Source organism: Gossypium hirsutum, chromosome D04 (genome assembly GCF_007990345.1).
Source record: "Gossypium hirsutum isolate 1008001.06 chromosome D04, Gossypium_hirsutum_v2.1, whole genome shotgun sequence".
NCBI lineage: Eukaryota > Viridiplantae > Streptophyta > Magnoliopsida > Malvales > Malvaceae > Gossypium > Gossypium hirsutum.
In genome coordinates this window covers 43,508,039-43,529,693 of record NC_053440.1, presented here as the reverse complement: position 1 = coordinate 43,529,693, position 21,655 = coordinate 43,508,039, and the positions used below count along the sequence as shown (strand labels likewise).

The 21,655-nt window shown below is 32.5% G+C and overlaps 3 protein-coding genes across 5 annotated transcripts; 2 read left to right on the top strand and 1 right to left on the bottom strand.

Annotated features, from left to right (window-relative positions):
• Positions 1-488: 488 nt before the first annotated feature.
• LOC107899263 (dirigent protein 17) lies at positions 489-1,601 on the bottom strand. The gene has a single exon (XM_016824933.2). It carries the CDS (start codon positions 1,282-1,284, stop codon positions 808-810), a length of 477 nt encoding a protein of 158 aa, XP_016680422.1. The 5' UTR covers positions 1,285-1,601; the 3' UTR covers positions 489-807.
• Positions 1,602-13,912: 12,311 nt separating this feature from the next.
• Positions 13,913-15,177, top strand: LOC107899262 (E3 ubiquitin-protein ligase SGR9, amyloplastic). Its single transcript, XM_016824932.2, has one exon. The coding sequence runs from the start codon at positions 14,124-14,126 to the stop codon at positions 14,958-14,960; it is 837 nt and encodes a 278-aa protein (XP_016680421.1). The 5' UTR covers positions 13,913-14,123; the 3' UTR covers positions 14,961-15,177.
• A 1,811-nt stretch (positions 15,178-16,988) lies between these two features.
• Positions 16,989-18,533, top strand: LOC107899261 (uncharacterized). Of its 3 annotated transcripts, none has more exons than XM_016824931.2 (4): positions 16,989-17,389; positions 17,480-17,600; positions 17,711-18,045; positions 18,252-18,533. In XM_016824931.2, exons 1-4 carry the CDS (start codon positions 17,349-17,351, stop codon positions 18,268-18,270), a joined length of 516 nt encoding a protein of 171 aa, XP_016680420.1. In that variant the 5' UTR covers positions 16,989-17,348; the 3' UTR covers positions 18,271-18,533. The 3 variants fall into 3 exon arrangements, with proteins under 3 accessions (XP_016680420.1, XP_016680418.1, XP_016680419.1); XM_016824929.2 differs by having other exon boundaries at positions 18,133-18,533; XM_016824930.2 differs by lacking the exon at positions 16,989-17,389 and having other exon boundaries at positions 17,478-17,595; positions 18,133-18,533.
• The last annotated feature ends 3,122 nt before the right edge of the window (positions 18,534-21,655 follow it).

Sequence of the window (21,655 nt, the reverse complement as noted above, 5' to 3'; positions counted from 1 at the left end):
GACAGGGTTTTGGGATTGATCCAAGTGGTATTCTTACGACTTGGAGATGTTCCGATTAGCTTTCAACTGGATATGTACGAGCCTATTTACAGAAGCATTTTCCTCAACTCAACATTATGCAATGTATAATTGTGACAGAATTTTATCAATATATGGCATTGTCTCTTCCCAAAATGCTATTTTACTCATTTAATCCATATCCATACTCAAGCCCAAATAAATACCCAATATTCGTAAAATTAAGCCCAACTCAACGACCCAATTATCCAAATATAAAACTCGTAAAACGTAAATTCCTATTCCTCCTACAACGGGAATCCTGAAGAAAGCTCGTTGGAAGAAAACTATTATACAAAAAGTATCAAATGGGTGTTAATCCGCAACTGAACAATCATAAAAGGAATTGTAGAAAGATCCAAACCATAAACGAAGTCAAGTTTCATGCATGAATAAGATGATAAAAAGGACTAGATTGAGATAGAAAGAAGTGAAGCCAGAAATCCCTTGGATAACTGATTAAACCAGTATATAATGTACATGGTTGACGGCATTCCATGAATGTAGCTAGCTTTCAATAAACTCAAGGTAAAAATCTGGGGCATCAAAGCTAAAATTCTAGTACTACAAGAGTCAATTTCTACAGTGACAATGTTACACAAATGGGAATAGGCTTCTCCTATACTGCAACCACTAATTTCATCCACATACAACATTCCCACATAACATAGACATGAAACAATGTCAAGTAACAACTAAAACTATAGCATTCTCAGTTAGGAATTCACCTACCAGCTTCAAGAATCAAGATCAACGTGCTTTAGTCTTCTTTCCTTTGTTGCTTCCCACATGCTTGGGCTTGGGAACTTCAGAGGCTGGAAGCACCAACTGCACATCTTTCTGATCCTTGTTCAACAACTTCAATGCCAATGTTTTCAAAGGAACTGCAATGTCTACGGGCAAAAGCAACTCTTCCAGTTCATTCCAGTCAAGATCCTCAGAATCCCCATCTTCATATTCCACCCTATACCACCCTGTTTCCTTGTCAAACTGGATCACACTCCCACGATAATATCTTTCCCCAAACAGTTTCTGGACTTCCCTGCCTTCCAACCATTCACCACACCCTTTATCTTTCTGAGGCTCGTTGTCTTCCTTATTGGATTTTGACGGGACAAGGGTGATGCAATTTGGGTTTTCCTTTGGGACTCCATTGATAACCACAGCTGGCTCTCCCGGTATTTCGTATACACCAGGCTCTGATTCTGCTTCCGATTTCTTTTCCATTCCAACCAGAATTTAATTCAAGGAAATAGGGAAAAGAAATTTGAGAAAAGAATGTGTAAAACTGAGTACCTGGTTCTGAAATTTCACCAGAAAATGATTCAATATTGAGACTTTTTTTTCTTTTTTCTTTTGGCAATTTTCTTGGTTTTCGTCCCCCCTTTCTTTGAAATTAAAAAGTTTCCTTTTCGCTGTGAAGAAGCGGTAAAAACCCTAATTTGCCTTCGAGAGTTTGAAATTTGAGAGTAATGGAAGTGAGATTCTTGAGGCTCCTTGGGTTATGATCTTATACTCCCCAGCCCCAGGGTAAGTAAAATGTGTAACTGTTTATCATCTAAACGATGTCGTTAGAAATCGAACTCCGCTGGTCGCAATTCGCCTACTAAAAAAATCCAGATTTTCCTCATAACTCTATACCCACCGAATTTTGCGGGAGGATTAGACCTGTCCATGGGCCGGGCCAGGCCCGGAAAAAAATTTAGCCCAACTCTTAGGCCCGGGCCCGGCCCGAAATAAAGGCCTAAAATTTTGCCCAGGCCCGGCCCGGGAAAAAAGAGTAAGCCCGAGTCCGGCCCGATTTTTAATAAACACAAAAAAATTTTTAAAAATAAAAAAATAAAAATATTTTTAAAGTATTTTAAAATTAAAAAATAAAAATAAAAAATATATATTTATTATATTCGGGCCGGGCCGGGCCGGGCCCGGGCCCGGGCCAAAAAAGTTGAGCCCGAGCCCGGCCCATTTTTTAAACGGGCCTCATTTTTTTGCCCAAGCCCATATTTCGGGCCTATATTTTTACTCGAACCCTCTCATATTTCGGCCAGGCCGTCGGGCCGGGCCGGGCCGCCCGGCCCATGGACAGGTCTAGGGAGGATGCAAACAGAGAGATATTTATTAGGGTAATTTTAACTCAAATTTAATTATTAGTAAATTTATATTTTGATCACTTAACTTCAAAATGCTATAAAATGGTCATTCAAATATTCCAAAGTTTTCATTTAACTTACTGGATTGTTAAGTTTTTTTTTTAAGTTCAACTAATAAGCTTCAAGCGGCAATTCGACCATCAATACCATAGATCAGTATCAATCAACAAGTAGAAGAACATACCTTAGATCTAAGTCGATCTGATGGTCAGTTGCTTGGATTTTGGTTTGTAAATTCATAATGTTTAAAGTTATTTTATGAAAAAAAAACGAAATTATGGAAGAGAAGGTGTTAAGGGGGGATCAACTCCTCTGGGAAAAGTCTTTGAACTATCGCCCTCGGGGACACTGATCCGATCCCTTAACAATGGAAGGTATTTCCCTTTTTTGAAGAGTCATGTACGGTTCACGGGGGGAGCGTCTTGACCATACCGGGACGTACGACCACCCACTGAAAGGCAACATGAGCCCTTGGTAGGATTTGGACCCTTAGCCTATGCCATATACCCCAACAATTGACCTATATGGCATAGGTCAGGGGTTCAAATCCCATCAATGGCGAGATGCTCATATTGCCTCTTGGTGGGTGGTCGTACATCCATGTATGGTCGAGGCGCTCCCCTCCGTGAACTGTACACGACTCTCAACAAAGAGGGACAAAACCCTCATTGGGGGACAATACCTTCCATTGTTGAGGGATCGAATTGACGTCTTTGAGGACAACACTTCGAAGAATTCTCTTAGACGAGTCAATCCCCCCTCAACAAAAGGGGAATAAGATCTTTCGATTAGTGTAGGTGGTGCTAATAGAGGAAGACATACAATTAGACCTGTTCATGGGTCGGGCCACCTGGCCCGAAGGTCCTCTTGAAATGTGGGAGGGTTTAGGCAAAACTATAAGCCCAGAAAATGGGCTTGGAAAAAAAAAAGCCTTGAGTAAGGCATTTTTGTCCCAAGCCCGGCCTGGCCCGAATTCACTAAATGACAAAAAAAATTGTTTTTTAATGTTATTTTATTATTATTTTCTCCCTATTTTGCTACCATTTTACTATTATGTTGCTACTGTTTTGCTGTTATTGTTTGGATATTGTATAAAACTTATTTTATTGTTAATTTTGTTATTATTTTAAAGACATTTGTTAATTTTGTCATTATTTTAGAGGCATTTGCTTGTTAAGTTGCATCTATCATAGTATTATTTAAGTATACATATTTTTTAAAAAAATTATTTCCAATTTGTTGGGAAATATTTATTTTGATGTTTTTAGTATTTTTGATGTATTATATATATTTTAAAATTATATAAAAATAATATAAAAATTAATATGGGCGGGCCAGGCCGGGCTCGGGTTTTAACATTTTTATTCGGGTCGGGCTTGGGCAAAATTTTAGGCCCATTTTTTGAGTCGAGCCTAGCCTAGCAAACGGGCCTAAATTTTTAATTGATCCCGGCCCGGGCCAGCCCATGCACACCTCTATATACAGTAGCACTTTTAACAACCTAATGACTTAAATGAAACTTTTGAATAGTTCAACAACCATTTTGTAACTTAAAATACCGAGTTGTTGTCGTTGATAGTGTGGACGATCTCCGACGTCTTTAAGTTCCCGAAAGTAGCTTTACAATACTATAAGAGAAAGAAAACTAAAAGAAGTAAGCATAAGCTTAGTAAGTTTACTAGCAAATAAATAACAACATTTAACACAAATAATTAAACTCAAATGTCAGTATCTCTAGTTTACTCTTTATTTAATCTCATTCTCGTTCTCTTGCTGGTTTACTTAGTTAACTCATGATCGTAACTTATCCTTCTCTTGCTGAAACATTGAGTATCAATTGATAATATAGTAAGTTCTTAACTCTTATAACTCATTTGAGCTTGTCATTTATGCTTTTAAATGAACTTTCATTAACATGATTCGTTTACTAACCCGTTCAGCCACGTTGGAATAATAAGGATACTTGGGTCTTTTCTGATAATAACATGCCAAAGCTATGTCCCAGACATGGTCTTACATGGGATGTTCTCATATCGGTGCCCATGCCATGTCCCAGACACGGTCTTATGGGGGACCTCTCATCTCAGTGCCAACGTCATGTCCCAGACATGGTCTTACATGGGACCTCTCATCTTGGTGCCAACGCCATGTCCCAGACATGGTCTTACATGGGACCTCTTTACCCAAATGTCATGACATTTGTATCCGATACATTCCTCATGTTTCAACGGGGCTTTTTAACATCGATTCTCTATCATCTCATACTTGAGTCAACATTAAATAAATTCATAAAATAAATGCATAATTGCTGGAAAATAACAATATTAATAATAATTTTTGAAATGTTGTATTTATTTACCATAAACTTACCTCGGTACAAAATATAACCAAATTCACCAACTTAGCCTTCAACTTTATTCTTTCCTTTGTCTAACCTCGAATTTCGTTCTTCTTGATCTAAAATAGCAAATTTAACTCATTTAATACTCACATTTATCAAAATAGCCCTCGAATCTAACTTTGGAAAAATTACAATTTTACCCCTAAACTTTTATATAATTACGCTTTTGCCCCAAAGTTCGAAAATTAAACTTCATCTCATATTCTTATGTTATATAACATACTGAACATTTTTATCTTCTATGACAACATCAAATTCTCACTCTAACACTTACTTATGTACATTAGGGATTTTTACCGATTATGTCAACTTACTAGTTTTCGCTTAAAATCGGCTAGCAAAAGTTGTTTAACATAATTTATAGCTTCATATCCTATCATAAAACATCAAAATAAACACTTTTCACCTATGGGTATTTTTCCAAATATAAACCCTAGGTTAAATTATTGCTAGAATAAGCTAAATTAAGCTACTGGGATCTCAAAAACGTAAAGAGCATTAAAAACGGGGCTTGAGATCACTTACTATGGAGCTTGGAAGCTTGAAAACCCTAACTATGTCTTCTCCCCTTGCTAAATTCGGCCTAATGAAGAAGATGATCAAAAATTGGCTTTTAATTTTGTTTTTAATTCATTTTAATAACTAAATGACTAAAATGCCCTTAATGAAAAACTTTGGAAACATGCCTAACCATGTCCATTTTTGTCCAACAACTTAACCAATGGTCTAATTACCATATAAATACCTCCAATTTAAAATTTCATAACAATTGGACACCTCTAACATATAGAACTCAACTTTTTCACCTTTTATAATTTAGTCCTTTTGACTAAATTGAGTGCCTAAACGTTAAAATTTTTGAAAAAAAATTTCACGAAATATTTCCGTGAAATTGTAGGCCATATAAATATAATAAAAATAAATTTTTCCTCATCGAATTTGTGGTCCCGAAAATACTGTTTCGATAACCTTAAATTTGGGCCATTACAAATCTAATGAAGGAAAAATAGTACACAATCTTCTATTACAAGCTGCCTCGTTAAAAACCTTTACCAGGAAAACCCAATGGGATAAAACCTTGGTTTAGGAAAAAAGAGTACAACGCGTATTTACTCCCCCTCATGAAAACATCACATAATATCTCATATTCTACGTATTCAATCTTGAATGCTAGCTTTTCAAATGAGCATTTATATCACCATTCTTTTGAAAGTCACTAGTGAGGGAAATTTTGGGGGAAATATATTTTGATCTCTTCAAGAGTTTTTAACAATAATCATAGCAAACTTTAATAATAATTCTTTTATAAAAACACAAATAGGTATTTTGGATCATTTTATAATCATTCTTCAACTATTATTCACTAAGTCAAATTTACCACATATCTTCAAATTATTTCAATTCATATAAATGAACAATTTCCCGAGAATTTCAATATGTTTCTAGCATTCTAAATCCTTCAAGGATTTTAATATAAACTTTACACTATATAGTGATTCATAAAAGGTTGTAACAACAACCATTAGACGCAAGTTAAATCTTTTATGAATTGTCAAAATAATATATCTAAAGGTTATTGCATCCACCATAAAAGAATATTATATATTTTCATAATTAATGCCAGGACTTAGCGAAAAACTTCATATTTTTATTTTGCTTTTTCAAAACTACTTCATTTGCACCCTCACTGGCTTTATACATTTAGATATTTGGACTACTGGTTCAAAAACTCCACGAATTTAATTGTACTTGAGTTGCGTCTTTCTATATTGATCAATTTATTCCTTATCTATATTTCTCAATAGATTTATTCAAGATTCTCCTTTTATTTCATTATTTCAACAATAATATTGCATGCAAAACCATTGTCGACTAGTTTTATTGTAACAACGCTATAGTCAAGGGTGTCAGAAAGTGTATTCCTAGGACTTCGTTCCTATAAATCAGACTCGAAAATATTTTTAATAAATATTTATGAAGCTAGTTATGTAGTTAATTATGTTCCAGTTAAGTGAATTTGCTTGAATTAAGAGCTATTAGAGTATAATGACTAAATCACGTATAGGATAAAAGTTGAATTATAAATTAAAAATTAATTAAAGGGACTAAAGAAGCAATTATGCTTTGTTCCATTAAGTGGACCTTATTAATGATGATTATATATATTAACTTATTATATATTATATGTTATATTATATAATAAGAAATGTATATGTATATATGTTATAATTATAATAAAATAAAGTATAATAAAACAAATGGGAAATGAAAGAAAGAGAACATGCAAATTTAAAAGAAAAGAAAGAAAAGAGAAAGAAAGAAGAAAGGGGAAAGACGCACGACCTAAGGGATTTTAAGTTTCAAACTCCAATTGGTTAGTCAATTTAGTCATTTTTCTAGTAATTTTTATATTTTTGGAATTCTGGTACCTAGGGCTATCTAACCCATGTTGTAATTTTAGCATTGATTAAGATTTTATATGTTGTTATTATTAAATATTTTTAGTATTGGGGATTAAATTGGTAGATTTTTAAGTTAGAAATGAAAAAGGATTAAATTGTAGAACAAATTGTAAATTTTGAGTAATAGGGACTAAAATGTGAAAAATTTGAAATTTAGGGGTTTGATTGAAAATAGGGAGTTAAATTTAGTTTAAAGTGAAATTTGTATGAAAATATAGAATTAAATGTGAAGAATAAAAAAATTAGTCTTAGTTTAAGGACTAAATTGGAATTTAAGCAAATATTGAGTCAGAATTGAAATATTCAATGTGAAATTGATTTGTGTTGTATTAATGTATTTTAACTATTTTAATTTCATAGCTAACGTCGTATCGGAATCCTTAACTAAAAAAGGGAAGGATAAAATCGACGTCGAATAGCTCGGAATCCACGATTTGTGTTTCTATAATCCGAACTAAGTTGTAACTTATTGCATTTTGATTTCTTGCATATGGTAAGCATTGGAGGTGAGAACTATTGTGTTTTACAATTGAAATGGATTGACTTGGTATGTGATGAATTTATTGAAATTATATTGATTGAATTGAATATGTATATATGTGATAATGTGCTTATATGAAATTTGATATTGGATATATATATTGAAAGTGAAATGGAACCCTATTAACTATATCGGGTTGAGTCGGATATAGATGGCATGCCATAGGACAGGAAGAGTTTAGGGATTTCTTAGACTTCGAGTCGATGAGGCACCAGGTGTCAATTTATTTCGGATTAACCGATGAGACACTGAGTGTCAATTTATATAGCGTTGGGCACAGTTATTACTTTGAATTTATCCGATAAGGCTCTGGGTGCCAAACTGGTGTGTTGGTTGGATCCATGTATCCATCTGAGTCCGAGTTGTGTTAATAAGGGAAAGTAAAATAATAATTTATGTGATTGATATTGAAATGGCAAAGATGAGAAAATATTGAAATGGCAAATAAGAGAAATGGAAACGAGATAGTGAATTGAAACATGAAAAATGAGATATGTTGTGATTGAATGAAATACATGAGTTATGTACTCATGAAGTGAATTTGGAAATAGATAATACCATTGTATAAACAAATGTGGAAGGATATGTGAAAATCTATTTATATAGCAAGTGATGTGAATTGAGATATTTGTTAAACAAATTAAATAGGATAGCATGTGAAAATTGAGTATAGTGTGAAATGATATGGTAATATGCATAAATTTGAAATGATGGTATATGGTAATTGTAAGCTTAGCAATTGTATGTTTGTATAATTCAAATTATGCATTTTTGTATCATTATATCTTTAATTGTTCGGATTATAAAAATATCACTGAGTTTTACTCAGCGTATGATTTTGATTTCCCGTGCACAGGTTAGGTATTTCTATTTTGATCGCCGATTCAATATCCAGCAACGATCCCGATCTCAAATGTGGTGATGTTTCTCTTTTTGTGTTGGCATGTACCTAGGATGTCTAGTTGATAGTTATTTTGTGGATGGATTGTAAATGAAGTTATAAGTGTAATGTTGGTTTTAGTATATAAATGTATGGCTGTGTTTGAAGCCATAATTTGGCATGTTGTTTTGAACCAATGCTTGCTATGTGTATGTGAATATAAGTTGATGTTTTATGTACATATGAGCTAGGGCAAATTGATGGATTTTGGCATATTTAAAACTTTGATTTGAATGATACATTGATGATAAGTTTTGATGATATAAATGTGGTACCAATGAGGGTACATTGGTTAGGCACCTAGGATGATTGTTTTGGAATGGTTTGAGTGTGTTTAATCGTGTTTTGAATAGACTAAATGAATGGTTTTTGAGTTGCTTAATGCCCAAGAAGTAGGAAATGGTAAACTTGTGGTTTAAGGCACATTTTAGGTCCACACGGCCAAACACACGGGCGTGTAACTTAGCTATGTGAGACACATGGCTAGCACACAGGCATGCGAGGCCATTTCAAGGGTTACACGGCTTAGCACACGGGCGTGTGGCTTGGCCGTGTAACCCAAGTCAGCGAGTTACACGGGCACGAACACAGGTTGGGACACGGTCGTGTGTCCCTACTTCAAATTCTCACATGGCCAGACACACGGGCGTTTGAATTGGCCGTGTGAGTAACACCCCTGCAGTTGAATTTTTCTAACTTTTTTTTAAATTTTACAAATGTTCCCGATTTAGTCTCGAAACACTTTTAAAGTGATTTTTAAGCCTCGAAGGCTTGAATGAGGGACGTTATGCATGTTAATGATGAATTACATTAAGATTTTTGAAATGGTTGAAAATGAATGATTTAGATTACGGTTACTCGGTAATGTTCCGAAACCCTATTTCGGTGACGGATACAGGTTAAGGGTGTTACATTTATTATCAGTTCAACATTTTCTCGAATTGACATTACTTATCGAGATCTCTTATTTTCACTATTTTAATATTCAGTTTCAGGTACCTGAATCTCTTCTGGAGTTTTACTTATTAGTTATGTCTTGGGTCTCTTCTGGAGCACCCGCCTTCACTATATGACCATCTAGATTTATTATTTTATTTTATGAGAATTTTCATATTTGGAACTTATAATGAGTTATCCTTGTTGAACTTCTGGTTCAAATTACTCTATTCTCTAACTCATTACAAGTTATTATTTCTCTCCCCTTAATGTAGGGAAAACTATCAAATCAAAATGGTAATCACAAATCATGTCATAATTGGATCTCCAGTACATTCAAAACATCTAATAATACAATGAAATTTGTAATTAATATATTTCCCAACTTTTTTTGAGGATTCACTCATCTTTGTGCGTTGTGGTGGAGCAATTGGAACATATACGCACATACAAAAATTCAAAGATGAGCAATATTTAGCTCTTTACCAAAAATCAATTGTAATGGGCAGTATCTATAACTTATTGGCTTGATGCATACAACACGTAAATCAACATAATCTCATGTTGAAATAGGAAGTTTAATTCTCATAAGTAATAGTTTAGATATTAATCAGATGCGTTCAATCAATAATTTCTCTAAACCATTACACGTATAAATAACAAGCTTTTACAAAAGTTTTTCAAACTCAATCAATAAAAGTCTGAGATATAAACTCATCAGCTTTAGCAAGACGAATTGTTTTAATTGTATAATCTAAAATTAATTATTTAAACAAGCAATCTTGCAAACGATAGGTTGCAAATTGATAACACATATGTGATTATTTTGTAGATGCATGTACCAAAATCATATAATATCAAAATCATCAATATGTTAGATGAATGTGCCCATATTCACTTCAGGAATACAAGATATTAAATATCAACTTTAGCTAGTGAGTTTCTAATAAGCAATTTTCATTGAGAACAAGCAACAAATGAGAATTCTTTAAATTAAAGAATCTTCTAGTTCCTTAATGAATGTCCATATGAATTCTCAATGCATCATATATAATCCAAGATGGTCTAACTAGTCACACCAATTAGTAAATGCGTTTGTATCAGTAAACTTCTAGTTTACTTTAACATGCATTTCAATTGTATTAATAATGTCAATATAAATTGTGACAAATTGATAATTTTACTGTCATTCCTTTTACTTTGTATCCACATATAAGGACTATTGTGACATTTACTACTGGAAATGTCTAAATCAATGTGAAGTTTATAATGCCACTAAGTCAACAAAATAAATATAATTTTCAAACAATTATATGCAATATTCGCTTCAGGGAATATGCCAAAATCTTCAAATATAAAAAAGAATGATGCCATAATGAGAATATTATATAATATTTTCCTCATTCACAATCTCAATATGATATCTGTTATAATGGATATCATTTAAAACTAATGGATTAACCATCACGAGATATTAATATATTAGCTCTTCCGGATCTTTCGACTAATTTTGTACTACCAAATATTAGAATAATGTTGGTTTGTTCCAGTACCAAATAAGATAAATATTTTCTATCTTTAATGATAGAATTCATTAGTACATTCTCATATCCTTCCTCAAAGAATATTAACAGAAACAAAATATTTGGGCATACACCACATATGTGGCCAATAATCTTTCATATCACATTGATAACATAAATTATCTTTACCCTTTGAAGAGTTATCTTGAGAACTCTCATTGTTCTCTTATTTATTACTATATTCCCACTTTTAGTGGTTCATAATTATATCTTTTATTTTCTTTATATTTGCTTTCACTTCAAGGAATGCAACAAATCTAGTGTCCGACTTCTAAACACCTATATTGATTCTTTATTTCATAATCACCATCGCAAACATGCATGAATTTCAAATCAAAATCTATCTATTCATGTTGTCATTATTAGTCTCCAATTATAATAAATATGATATAATAAATAAATCATAGTTAAGTATACCTAAAATTCTTTAACATCATCGTTATCACCCTGGCTGAGTGGTTAAAGGCTCAAATGATTACCCATAGTGTGCAAGCCTCAATTGAAATAGCAACAACTCTAGGAGGCAATCGACAATAGCAAATTTTAGGATATTTTTGTAACTTATGGAGAAAAACAATTAAAAGAGAATTGCGCTGATAACGTGTTATAAAATAAAAGATAGAGAACAAAGAGCAAAGAGAATGAGAGAACAAAGAGAGAGCGTATTTTTATTGATCAACCGAGATATTTACAAAGCTTCTCCAAAGTCTCTATTTATATGCATAAGAAGTATAAATGAAGTAGAGATCTACTTCTAATGACTATTAGAATTTAAAGTATAGCAAAACTTATCTTGATCTTGATGAACATCTACTTAATAAGGTATTCATAACACTTACTTTTTAATAGAATAGTTTTCTAGCCAATTTTTAATTGAGTTAGTGTGTAATTAACTTGTGATACTAAAATTAAACATATTATAAATACGAATAAATATACCAAAAAACTAAAAATATGATACGATAAAAATATATGTAATGACATAAACATATAAAAATGTTAAATAACATAAATTATTGATCTATAAAAGTATTATTCGTTCAAAAACTTATATTCTATTATTATGAAAAAAAAAACACAAACTTTAAGTATGAAAAGCGAAAAATTATTTTATAAATCTTTTCCAACACATGCATACTCCTCACCAATTAAAGCCTTCCACTTAAAAATGTTTTCATCCATATCACCTTCTTTATGGGTGAGAAGAGGCCAAGAAATAATTTCTGGAAACGCTCAAGCGTGTACACCGGCGCCTATCGAGTGATGTTATTTTGGGAGTGGACGGTCATAGTTGAGAGTTGGAGAAAGATGGTACATGGTTTGTAATAAACTAAATGGGATATTGCTGTATGTTGGTTCTGAAACCGTCTGGGAAATACAAGTGTGTGGGTTTTAGACCCACCGCTGTAAGACTTTCAAACATGCCTGCATATGTTACCGCAACTCTAGGTGATTTTTTATGCCATCACTTAACCACTAATAAAGCTTGAATAATCCCTTGATGATGGTTATGTGTGGCAATGAGTAGTATGTTGAGGACATTGGATCCTATTTTATGCTCACTTCTCTTTTAATTCCCAGCAGAATTTTGGTACACTAAATCTCGGCTAAAGTGAAGAGGTACTCCCCCATTAAAATCTTTTTAATTTGCTTTCCACTTGCAGATTTTAACTTTTGCTACTTTAAGACAATCACAGTCCTTTAATCATCACAATCTTGCTAGTGGAAAACCCTCAACTTGCAGTTGAAGCATTGCATCATATTATACAAAATTTTGTTGACAATTAGTATTATATTGTATCATCTTTCCTTTGGTCCCTCCAGGGAAAAAAAAGAAGAGTCTCAAGACTATTTTAAGAGTTTTTTAGTAAGCAAATGGTAACATTGCTCCAATTTTCTTCTAAGTGTATTTCTATGACATTTTCCCACAAGGCATTGAAGAATGAGAAAATGGACTCATTTCCCACGTAAGAACTGGAATTTCTTTGTTTGCAAGCTAACATCAAGGCGGTAAAATTTAGTTCGATTGAACAGAAAATCATATAAGAACCGACTGAAATAATAAGAATTTTTTTTGTTAATTATATATATATATTTTAAAAAAACATACTTTCATTTATGGGTTTTTTCGAGAGGATTATATGATTTGATTCAATATCAAAAATTAAAGATCCAACTAATTTAACCATTAATTCGAAATTTTCAATTATGATTGCAATAAACCCAAAATTTAATAAAGTTGGATTCATATAGTATACAATTTCTTTCCTTTTATTCCAAAATTATGACCACTTTCATATAAAAAAGACATTGGCTTGCAATAGACAATAGGATGGAGTTGAATGATATGGGATGGGTCAAGATTTTCTCTTTTTTCTTTTCTGCTTGTTTTGTTTCTCATCAAAGTTGTAAGAGATAATGAAAAGAAATGGGGATGTCGATGATGTTTTAACAAGACATTAACTTTAGGACAAAAAACCCTACATTCTTAGCTATTCAAGCATCCCTTTTGGTACCAAACACACACATGCTTACCCAAACCTCCAAATCCAATTAATGTTCAATCAAATCTCCATCTGTAGATCCCATTTTGTCCAATTTTCTTTGTAATTGGTATATTAATTATTGAGTCTCCTTCATTTTTTTCTTCTCCTTAAAGGGTGTTCATGAAATTTCTCATAAATGTAATAAAATGAATTTAAGGATATGAAATCTTAAAATCTAGAAATTAGTTCCTCTACCCTCTTTTTTAAAATAAAGAAATTAGAACAAGAATAGAGTTGAAATTGACTCTCTCTCTCTTTTTATGACTCTAATGCACATATTCAATTATTTGTGATAAATTTAGATGAATTAATATCATTACTATTATAATAATTAAAAAGATGTAACTACATTTAAGCGTGTATTATCCCCTGTACAATAATAATAATTAATTCGATAAATTTTCCTATAAAAAAGGTAGTAATGGGCCAAAACTTTGACATAAAAAGCCGCAGTAATCAAAACTCCCACGCATTTCTAAAGAGAGTTTCCAAAACACACGATCCCATATGATGATGGAAGAAGAGACGACAATTATGGCGGCAACCTCCACCCTCGGCCCTTCTCAGCTTTCAGATCTCAGCTACTCCATCTTCTCCCTCTCTTTCCACCACCGCCGCCGTCTTTGCCACCTCCTCTCCTCCCCTTGTCTCTTCTTTCTTACCCTCCACCGCCTCCACACTCTCTCACTCCCCCAAAAGACCCTTCTCATTGCCCGCCACCTCCTCTTTTCCCTCCACCACCTCACGCGTCACTTCCAGCCTCCACCTCTGCGGCTGCCAAACCCTTCCACAGCTATAAACCAGCGCGACCTTGACGCCGTGCTCCTCCTACTGTTCCTGTGTGAAGCATACCATGATAGCCCCGAAGCGCTCGAGAGACCTCACGATGAATGGCGCCAAGTGTTAACTAGTATATGCTCTAACACCACGTTAAAGATCACCGGCATCACCGGCATCTTCGACGGTGCTGCTTTGATCCCGTATATCGAAATGGTGACGAGGTGCAAAAGGCTTGTGGGGATAATGGGTTGCAGTGGGAAGGAAGGGAAGGAGGTGGCGGCGTCACCGGCGGCGGTGGTGGCGTTGCCAGCGGTGGAGGTGAGAGGGGGTGGCATTGAGTGCGTGATATGCAAAGAGGAGATGAGAGAAGGGAGAGACGTGTGTAAGTTCCCCTGCCAGCATTTGTTCCATTGGATGTGCATATTGCCATGGGTGAAGAAGAGGAACACTTGCCCGTGCTGCAGGTTTCAGCTTCCCAGTGATGATATATTCGGAGAGATCCAACGGCTGTGGGGAATCCTGGTCAAGGCGAGTGGCAAAAGTGTTGATGATGAATGGACATGATTGTATATGAGTGGTAACACGGGATATTTGGAGTAATGGGGAATGGGGAGGTGTTTCAGAGTGAAAGGCTGAGATGAATTGGGTGATGAAGATCACTTGTTTAATGACAAGGACGCATGTGGTTGGGTTTATACTATCATACCCTCTTACTGATTTAATTCTGTATCTATCCATATAAATTCACTTGATATAATTAACAAATTTTGTTGTTCCTTGATTGTACGGTTAGAAGGAGCATTCTAAACCTGCTTTAACCAATTAAATTATATACTTTTAACCTTATAAAAATATAATTTCACCATTTTAATAAATTACATTTTTATAATTTTAAAATATTAAATCAAATTTTTATTATTTTTGAAGATCAAATTACCAATTTAAAATTTTATAAATTACAAAAAACTTAAATAAAGAATTTTCAATTTTAATAACACTGCATATATACAATGGATTTACATACTCGTTTAATTTGATGTTTTTTTTTTTATTATTCTCATATTTTACTTTCATTTTAATATTTCACCATTCTTATTATTTTGAATGTAAAAATATTATAAAGGTCCCTATATTAAAAGTCGGATTACATTTTGTTCCTTTTACTCAAAAAATGATAAACTAATCATTGTCTGCTAGATCAAAGAGCAAACTTTTCCTTTGGTTAAAAGTTTTGTCTATTTCTACTTTTAAAAATTGGTCGGGATAAGGTACATGTGGCATGCCATGTGTCACTATCTAATTATTCTCTCAACCACGCTAACTTTTTATGGTACAAATGGACAAAAATTTTTAATAAAGGGCCAGTTTAGTCTTTAATCTAATATAAAATGACTAATTTACAACGACAAAATGCAATTTAAATCCTTGTACTTTTCACCTTATTTTGAATCTCATCTTGGGGTAAGATAGCTTGAAGATATAAAAAAACTAGTCCACTCAGGCATTAATTGATGGGCTCATTGGGTAAGAATATGAGGGTCAAATGGACCAAACTCGGGTTTACTAACCCTGCTTCAGTTGGGCCTCCTTTCCTTCAATGTCCGAGGTCCAGGAGATGATGATGAGTGTACTTAAAGCTGTAGGATTTGGGTATTCATATCCATCACAGGGAAAGATATGTTGGTACAGATAACATATATATATATATAAAGAAACAGTGTAAAATAAGTAAAACTGGGTTTGTTTGAGTGAAGTGAAAGCCAATTTCCCATTCTCTGGAATCATGTAATTATAATTATGCCATATGATTATACTCCATTTTCACTTTATTGCCCATGCCCATGCCTTTATTAATTATATAAGAATTGGGATAATTAAAAGAGAGAGAGAGAAGGAAAGAAAAAGATATATGAGGGGGATCACGTGACAGAAGCAGGTAGAAAGCCCGTGATGTTATTTCAAAATTTGAATGCTTGTAATAATAAATGCTACGCATGTCATATTATCTGTTGTTTCCTAGGGTATTTATTTTATAACATCTAATTTCTACGTTTGAATATACATCTTTGAGACAATTTTGATTGCTGTTTCCAATCATATCTAAAATTAAACCAAAATCGGAATAATGAATCCAAGATACTAAATGTGCCGTAAATTTGTAACTCTACTAAAAAAAGGTAAATTAATCTTTATTCATTGAATTAAAAAATAAATTGATCTATTTTTACTATTTAAACCTGTTATGTCAAACAAAAAAACCAAACAGTAATATGTTGCATGTCTCGTATATCTTATGCTGATATATAAAAACTTATTTTTAACCATAAAAATAAATGAAATTTCAAAAAAAAATTAATTTAATTGATCAAGTGCAATTCAATCCTTAAATAAAAATGGAAAAAGAGAGGAAGGTTGGACGTAAAAAAACCTCCTTATGCTAACGTAAAATACAAAATGGAATTAAAACAAGACTAATGAGATAAAAATAAAGAAATATAAATAAAGTTGGGGTTGAAATTCCATATTCTGTCTAAAATTTACAAAGATTAAATTACTTATATATATTTTTGAAGTATCTGATATTTTTACCGTAAATGGACACATTCTATAGTTCAGTGGATGAAATATATAAAGCCAATTGAGGGGACGACGGGAAAGAGTCCAAGCAAGCCTTGATCTTGGATTTCCAACACTGCTAGCTGACTGAGGTTTTTTTTTTTTTTGGATGGAGCCATCGGTAAAGATTCTTCTTTCCAAGTGGGAAACATAAACAAATTTCAAATTTTGAAACAAAAAAAAAAAGGTGAAAAACAAGAAGAAGAACACCATTGCTTACTGCAGGCTAAAGCTTACTTTTGTTGCCATTTTTTTGTACAATCTTCTTAGTCAACTCTGATCTGTTGTTGGTGACATTCAAGAATCGAAGTCATTGCAAGTTAAGATCAGTGTACAATGCAAATGGTTGCTTGCAACAAAGAAGACATCAAATGCAGGTGGGTTCTTCATTTTTCTTTTTCTTTTTCTTTTTCAAGTTGTGATTGTCGCCTGCTTCAGAATCTAAGGTGGGTTTCCTTGTGTTTTAGTGAAAAGAGAGTGGGAGGAGATGATGGGATGAGAACTGTAGAATGCTTGAGAGGGAGGCTCCTTGCTGAGAGACAAGCATCAAAGATTGCAAAACAAGATGCTCAACTTATGGAAAGTAAGGTCAGTTTTTTGATCTTTCAATTTGGGTTTTGAACATTTTGATTATGTTTTGAAGAGCAAAGATCTGAATTTTTTGTATGACGTTTGTTTTGTTGTTGTTGAATCTGCAGCTGCTAGAACTTGAGAACAAGCTGAAAGAAGAGACCAAGTTACGGAACAAAGCAGAGAAGAGGTTCAAGTTGTTGAAGAAGAAGCTTGAATCCCTAAAAATATTGCCCAATTTAGATGAATCAGAGAAGTCAAGTTCATCTGAGAGCTCTACAGTCTCTAGTGTTTCATCTGCAAGCAGTTCAGGTACTCAACACCCTCAAGATGCAGTCCCAGAAATCTTAAAAAATGTGGAGGGAAGTGCATCAGACGCCAATCCATCCATAAAAAGCTTTGAAATTTGTTCCAATGAAGAAAATTCAACTCCTCCAGGGACTAGTACTAAATCTGATACAAGGTACTCACTTTGATTCCCTCATTTCTACTCCTATCCCTAGTGTAATACACTATAATCAAGATCATTTAATACCATTCATTTGATCAGTTGTTCAAGCTTGAAAGCTTCAACAATGGAGATTAACATGATGAATGGAAGAAATGAGACTAGTGAGGATGATGAGTATGTTGATAACTCATTGGCATTAGTTCCTTTGAATCTCCCAGAAACCAAGGTAGCACTTGAGATAAACATAGAAGTGAGCAAAAGTATAGGTGAAGTTCTTGATAATCTAAGGCATGCCAGGGAAAGAATTCAGAGCACAATGGAAAGAAGACAAATGATTAGGGTTGGGGCCATCTTGAATTAATACATGTAAACACCAATTATTGTCCCATTTTAGATAATAAAACAGCAAGTGACAGATGTTTTGTTTGCTTGCATTGGAGCAAAATGGCATGACATATATAATGTAAAAGTGCATAATATATTAGCTTGTAGTTTGTATATTTATATTACCTTGATAAGATTAGTTTGTTGGTGGTAAAAGGTTCCCTTTCATAGCATGTGAGGTAGGGGATGTGAGTACATTGAGTTGGCCCCCAAAGTTTGGCCACATCAACTTTTTCATATCCTCCTCCACTTTAGCTCACAAGTGAGGTGAAAATGGTTGGATCAGATTTCAGGGTCGCATTTGGGTCACTCTTATTTTAAATAACTTTGTAATGATTTCATCACTAGACTACTTTTTCTTTACAAAACAAAAAGAAAACAGGGTTGAGAGAGTGTGCCTCTTATGGTTTCCCTCCATTGCCTTGGCTCTTGTTTTGTTTACTCACTGGTGTCACATAATCAACTTGCAGTCTAAAGTGGTTGGAAAATCTTAGCAATGCTTACAAACCAATTCTTGAAAAGCCCAAAACAATGAGAGTGTAATAATGAAGTATAGGCTTAAACCTTGTTTAAGCAAAACAAAAGTGATGGATGGAAATCCGACAAACATGAATACACGTATTCCCTCGCCTCGTCTATTATTGCAGTCTGGTCGGTGCCAGGATTCACATGCACCTTATCACGTGTTTCATTTCACTCGTCTACTATTTCATATGTTGGAATCAATTTTGAGGATATAATAACTATAACCATTTTGCACTGATGAATATCATATATTTTATTTCTACTTCTTTTTAATGTCTTTCGATTTTTATTTATAAAAAAAATAGTATGTTTGTAAAGATACAACTACCCAACACATATATCGATTTGAATATTCACAACTCTTAATTATATATATTTTTAATAATCAACATCAATTGTTGCTATTAAAATATAATAAAAATTTTGGAATTTTTTGAGGTATTTTTTTATTTTTTTAAAAAAATGAGGAGGCATTAATTGGGGGTTGAGGGATGACTTAAAAGTGAGAAGGGCTAAACCCGAAGATCCAATAGCCAAGAACACAAGGCCTCAAATAATGAGCCCAGTAGGCAAGGCCCTCACCAAATGAGTCTCAGAATTTTATAATATTAAAATCAAAACATTTAGTACAAATACACTCTGTTTGTTTCACTGAAAATAACTTTCGAAAAATAACTTACTTTTTTGAAAAAGTTAATATTTTTTGGTGTTTGGATGAATTTGTGTAAAATATTTTCTCTTATTTGACAAATTTCTTAAAAATATTTCATAAAAGTTGTTTTCAATGAAACAAACATACATTTGAGATTTTCGTATCTTTTCATGGTTTAATTGAGTTTATTTTATATTTATAATTTTATATTTTATATTTTATATTTTTTTTTGCGTATATTAAAAATATTTTTTTAAATTCAAATTCATTACAATGTCATTTTTTAGTTAACATGACTATCTAGTGAGTATTTTTTATTTAAAAATGTGACATCAACAAAATTGACAAAATAATAATAATAATAACAATTTCAGCAATTGAACTTGATTTTTTAAATCTGAAAAGTAGAAGGACTAAATTCTTGAAAATAAAAAGTACAGAGACTAAATTATAAATTTGTGAAGAGTACATAGACTTATGACATATTTTAACTTTTATACTACAAAATATTTATTATTAATATATTTATAATTGTAATAAATATTTATTACTAAAATAAAATTGAAATATTAAATAATTTATTAAAATAATAAATTATATTAATAATTTATTATATGACTAAATATAAATAATTAGATATGTATGTTTAATAATATTGAAAAATATAATATTTTAAATGTTTTTAAAAATAGAAATAAAATTTATTATCAATATAATGATATTAAGTTTGATTTAAGTTAATTTTTACATAAAAATAAAATTACCTATAGAGGAGTTCTTTCTCGAAAAATGACTTACGCTTTAAAAGTTGTTTATAGGAAAAAAAACTTATTTTATAGGAAAATGACCAAGTTGTTTTCTGTGAAACAAACATAAAAAAATATTTTCCGTAAAGCCTTTTACATGTAAACAAACGAATTTTTAGTGAATGATAACAAGGTATAATAAAATATTAAAAAAATAAAACCAAAATCTGTCTAGAATGTCCATAATGTCAAATTTTCCCTACTAGAGTTATAAAATTTTGCGCTCTCTCTCTCTACCATATTTTCTCCCTTTAAATCCGTAACTAATTATCAGTTCCCACTAAATGTTAACCAGCGTATTTTTGCTCTCTCTCTTAGAGAGTTGGATAAAAGTTGTCCATTTTCTTCCCTTTCTCTCTTAAAATTTTTTAATCCGGGATTAACCCATATTCTAAATTCTGTGTTTTTCCCTCTTCTTTCCCCAAAATAGTTCCATAAGATTTCTTTCTCCCTTTTATTTTGTAAAAGAAATATTAAATAGAAGAAGATCCACATATTATGGGTAACGTAAGAGATATCTCTACTCTTTTTTTGAGAAATCTTTAGAATTATTATTGATTAGCTTTCAATTCGTCTCTGACCATCAAATGAAATATGAATAACCCATCCTCCTCTATTTGAAATAAGGGATGCTTCTAATTTTGTCGTGTTTAAAACAAATTTGTCTTCTCCATATTACTATATCTCTAAAGTTAATAATTTCATACGAGCAACTGAAGAAATTTTATATTATGTTTTGTGGGAAGAAGCTTGGAGTGTATCGATCTCCTTTTGTTATAGGAGTTAAATAAAAGTCATTCGATAGTGAGAGTGAAGCAATGAAAGCTTTTAAGAGGTTCAAAGGAGAAGATGGGAGTGGACGATATTGTTCATAAAATGTGATTTCATCAAAACTGTGTGAAGAAATACAACTGCATACTAATATGTTTTATACTTTTATTACTGATTTTATTTTTGACTTAAAATATTCTAAAGAGTTGTAGTGACATGGTAGTTGAAAAAGGAATGTGGATACAAATTATTTGTTATAAGACAAATCATTTAATTACTATGTGTTAGTAACTGATTTTTTTTATATCGAAAGATATAATAGATATTATAAGATAAAATATGATCATATTAAGAAAATGAATTTTATTCCGAAGAGATTAATGATATCATATCAAAGTAACACACTTATAACAAGGTATTTGGACGAGCATTAATTGAATAATTTTTGTAATGGTATATAATAAGGGAGAGTTTAGTCGTGGTA

Coding starts and splice junctions, on each gene's coding strand:
- LOC107899263 (XM_016824933.2), bottom strand. CDS start 1,284: ATGGAAAAGAAATCGGAAGCAGAATCAGAGCCTGGTGTATACGAAATA.
- LOC107899261 (XM_016824929.2), top strand. CDS start 17,349: ATGCAAATGGTTGCTTGCAACAAAGAAGACATCAAATGCAG. Junction 17,390..17,479: donor AAAGAAGACATCAAATGCAG/GTGGGTTCTTCA, acceptor CTTGTGTTTTAG/TGAAAAGAGAGTGGGAGGAG. Junction 18,046..18,132: donor AGTACTAAATCTGATACAAG/GTACTCACTTTG, acceptor TCATTTGATCAG/TTGTTCAAGCTTGAAAGCTT.
- LOC107899262 (XM_016824932.2), top strand. CDS start 14,124: ATGATGATGGAAGAAGAGACGACAATTATGGCGGCAACCTCCACCCTC.